Source organism: Triticum dicoccoides, chromosome 2B, assembly GCF_002162155.2.
Source record: "Triticum dicoccoides isolate Atlit2015 ecotype Zavitan chromosome 2B, WEW_v2.0, whole genome shotgun sequence".
NCBI classification, from domain to species: Eukaryota; Viridiplantae; Streptophyta; class Magnoliopsida; order Poales; family Poaceae; genus Triticum; species Triticum dicoccoides.
In genome coordinates, this window is record NC_041383.1 from 481,142,629 (window position 1) to 481,147,121 (window position 4,493).

A 4,493-nucleotide genomic window follows, 5' to 3' on the forward strand; every position below is an offset into this window, starting at 1 on the left:
AAAAGCTATGTCTACAATAGGTTATATCTTGGTCTTATCTTCAATAACAAGTTATTCCTTAAAATATGATGAGAAAAATGTGCCAAGAGATCATCTCTTAAATAAGAGAAGACAAACATATTCTTATGATTTTTCTTTCCTACATCTCAACATTTATTCTACATGACACTCTTAAAATAGGATCATTGTACATGCCCTGGCAAAACAGAGCCAAGGAAAAAAATAAGGTAGGAGAGCGACGTGGACGCAAGGGCTCGAGGACAAAGCACTCCCACCCTTTCCGTCCTAAGGCGCAGGAAACTCTCGTACCTCGGCATGACAATTTGGACTCCCACAACCGGTGACCTAGGGACCCACCCAACCCCGGTGTTGCATCAATCTGCTTCTTCTCCCACCATCTTTTCTTGCAAGCAACGGAAAAAACAGCAGAGCAGGTGAGGTGAAATGTTGCCAACTTGCCATGCTGGTCGTGGCGAGGGAATCCGAACGTTTGACAAGTGAGCAGCGAGGTGACTCGAGATTGATTTGATGCCTGCCCGGTGGGGCGCAGGCATTGGTGAGCCCACTGACGCCTCAAACCTCCTTTGGCTAGCTGCAGAGAAAGCAGGGGCGAGTGGTCAGCTGAAATTGCATTTGCAGTTGTTCAATCCCCTCCAGCTGGTTATACGTTGATTGAGGGCTAATTCTTACTACTCCAACTGATGCAAATGATTGAAGCCACGCCCTATTTTGTACACGATTGATAGCAATATGATGCCCATTATTCATCAGTAATGAAAACCGGCATCTTGTGTCACACCATTTGCTTCCTGGCTTGATCTGCACCTCACGCGGGCGGAACAGATCCAGGCCTTTTTAGCCGCAAACTTATGCTGATTTTATCCACCATCTCACATGCCATGCTACAGAATATATACATATCGGTGTCCTTACGGCGGCGTCTTGACATTCCTCGGCAAGTGGGCGCAAAGCCAGCATTGGCACATTGCATGGCCAGAAACGAAATACGACGATGATTTCCGCTCCTCGCATCGCATGTGGACAGCCTCCCGTTGAGGAATTAAGGTGCCGACAAAGCATATACAGAAATCGCATGAAACAGATCGGAGAGAGCGACCTCTGAAACGCGGCAGATTAACCTCATTTGCCATTCCATGATGCCTGTTTAGCCATGCAAAGCAGCTGCACCACCAGCAGTCCTAGCCACTTGATCTATCCCCTCGCATAACTAAACCACTAGACGATTTTCCGTGTGGATTTGACGAGAGAGAGACAAGAGAATGGTATATCTGCTAGCCGGGAAACGTCGAGGTCGTCCGTCAATCTGTCGCTTCGTACGAAACCGGCCAGGCAAAGTGATTCTGCATTGTGTGGCGACAGCATGCATTAGCTTTCCGTTTAGGTTGACATGCAACATGCTCTCCCATTTAGCCTTGCACCGGAGGCGGAGGGGACACCATAATCATCTGGCGATGCATGCATGATAATAAATAGAGATCTTGCTAATGACAAAAACCTCGGAGCACCATGCATGTACAATGCACATGGCCGGTTTAATTTGGAGACTAGACGACGATCGAGGCAACTTGGCAGGGACGGGAGAGCACTTGCTTAAGTGAAACCAGCCGGCCTTGCTTTGCGTTGCGTCGCATCGTCCGCACCGAAGGGTTTGTCCAGGAACGGTGCAGCAACGCGGCATGGGCGCTAACATCCGTCCATGGATCAACAGGAACGTCACCGCGCATGAATCTTGTGGCCAAAAACATCTTTATTTTCCTTGTGGAGAAGACAATCATGAGAGTTTTGAAACATGCCGCCAGCACGACATGAGTCATCCAAGTACTGGAAGAGTTGATCGTGTCTTGTACTATTGTCGACCTTGCATTATTAGGGCCTTTTGATTCGCAGAAATCTCAAACGCAGGAATAAGAAAAATACAAATTGAAGTGGCATGGCCACTTGAATTCTATTCCTATGGAATAGCAAACCATAGGAATTTAAACCAGAGAGCGTTTGATTGAACCATAGAGTGTTAATTCCTTTGAATGACCAATGACCAATGTAGAAAAAAAAAGAATTGTAATCCTTCAGAAAATCCTATAAAATTCCTTTGAATAAAAGTAACCTTAGGCGGGAGATAGCACTCCCCTGCCTCTTGTCAGTGTTCATTTGTATATCTGGTCTTCATTCGTCTGTGCTCGCCTGGCCTGCCTCTGCTTTGATGTGGTCTTCGTTTATCTATGTCAGTGTATCTACAGGTTGGATCCTTCTGATGCTTCTCTTCAGCAACGACTTTTGTTGTTCTGATGTCTACAACAACAAGGTTTGCCCGGCTTTTATGGGGAAGAGATTTCTGGTGTTCGTTGTACTGTCTTGATGAATAGATCGTAAGTCTAACATATCTTTTTCTTTACCTTGGTTGGTGGCGCCCCAGCTAACAATCCAGATAAAGTGGAAGCAAACTACGGGCTGGATCCGTCGGCCGTCGGACGAGTCGAGGGCACTACAAGGAAGGAAGCCGAGGTCGACCACCCTTGCTACACGAGGCGACCTCCGCCGCGCAATCCGTCTCCTCTCTCCACCCACCTTAGCAACCTCATCCACTCGGATCCATCAGCTCGCCCTGTTCAGGAGTGCCAGTGCCCCCCGTCTGCTGATCAATCCACGCCGGCTTGTCTTCTGCTGCAGTCAACTCCCCGTCGTGTCACTTGTCACTCGCCCTCACCACTGCAGGTCCAGGGACATTCCCTCGGCTTCCTGTGCAGACACCAAATCTGAATAATGCCGACCGCATTACACATGTCACTGGTGTGAATGAATTTTTTTTCCAGCAGGCAAAACTTATACATCAACATGTAGGAACAAGCATCCTGAAGATCCATCTAGAAATTGCTGTTGCTAAGCATAAAAAAACAAACCAAAATAAAATAAACGGCAATGGCAACAAGACTGTGTATTGTGTCCACGCGCCCAATCTGAACCTGTTACATATCCTTCTTTTAATGGTCAGCAACGCGTGAAGCTGAGTTCAGCGTCGAATTTGGCACACAGAAAATTTGTGCCCGGTGGCCAAAACGGCCAGTGCTGCCGAGATGTGTCTCTGTCGATTGAAGCTTGCGGAGGCTCACTTTGTCTTCTTGTCCTCCGTGCTCGTCTCAGCCTTGGCCTCGATCTGTTGGGCAGCCGCTGCTCCTTCCAAAGTTTGGGGTGCTGCTGGTTCGTCTTCCCCTCCAAAGCCAAACTCGTTGACACGCTTCTTGTCAACTGGGTATACCCACCTCTGGTAGAGGTATATCAAGAAGATAACATCTGCGCAGCAACAGGAAATGGTCAGTTAGCAGCCTAAAGACTCGATGAAATGTCCACTGCTATCAGCAATGATACTAGTTCATCTTACCATCTCTGAAAACCGAGAGACGATGCAACCACGGCATCTTAATCACAAATGCAAACAGATCATCAATTATAGTGTTGAGGAACTTGTAGGTCATTTGTCTCCATGGCATGTGAGCAACGGACTTCAGCTTGTAGTTGATAAATAATTGTGGGCACATCATAATGAAACCTGAAAAATGTAACGATGTATACACATAAGTTCCATTGCTAATCATATATACTTACCCGGGTGATCCCCGCCACTTCTATTTATCTTAGCACATGCAGCTATGCCACCTAAACATGCAACCATGCATTGGAATAGGACCATCTCAACATGCTACCATACATGTGAAAACCATTTACACTGCTTACATTCCATCAATATTTTACATCTATATACAATAATCAAATATTTGTGTCCCAACTTCATCAGAATATATAGCAACCAATTTCCGCAACAACATGTGGGGTATCATCTAATTTGCCTAGTGAATCGTGCAAAATACGTGAAACGGTGTTGAAGGAATTACTTACCAAACATGTAAACACAACTTGTGAGGGAAGAGAGTATCCACGAGTACCAGCTCTTGTGTTTATCATACTTGAGTGAATAGATAGCAAAACCAGCCATAAGGACTAGAAGGACATATGTAAGATACTTCATCGCAAGCGCATCATACTCCTTGGTCTTATTCTGTGCATATGACTCACGATCCCGGAATCTCAACATGGGAATCTTTCCACTTCTGTCAATCTGGACTCAAGTGAAGAGAAATTGTTCCAAGTAAGAGAGAAAAACTAGTGAGAAAATGCAACAGATTTGTATATCATCAAGCTTTATGAGGAAAGAATAACTCATAAATTAGACCTCACAGTAGAGAATACACTGCTTTGGTAATATCTGTATACCATCAAAGTCAAGGAACAGTGATGGCTTAGTCCTGACTTAGCTGACACAAGGTCATGATTCTGGATCATCAACACATGGGTTTTAATAAATGCACCTAAGCAAATGCACAAAACAAGCGCTAACCCAGTATTGCAAATTTGCCACTGAATGATGAGAAAGAAATTCCAAGTGAATAGGTAGTGCTCCCTCTGACTCAAAATATCAA

The 4,493-nt window shown here is 45.5% G+C and overlaps 1 protein-coding gene across 1 annotated transcript in view; it reads right to left on the reverse strand.

Annotated features, from left to right (window-relative positions):
• Nucleotides 1-2,806: 2,806 nt before the first annotated feature.
• Nucleotides 2,807-4,493, reverse strand: part of LOC119364357 (CLPTM1-like membrane protein cnrB) — a 6,426-nt gene continuing 4,739 nt past the window's right edge. The window contains exons 10-12 of the mRNA XM_037629824.1: nucleotides 3,913-4,132; nucleotides 3,398-3,565; nucleotides 2,807-3,309 (exon numbers count right to left, since the gene is read on the reverse strand). Of these exons, the coding sequence (XP_037485721.1) occupies nucleotides 3,125-3,309; nucleotides 3,398-3,565; nucleotides 3,913-4,132 (573 nt within the window). The 3' untranslated portion in view covers nucleotides 2,807-3,124. The remainder of the gene's footprint in view (nucleotides 3,310-3,397; nucleotides 3,566-3,912; nucleotides 4,133-4,493) is intronic.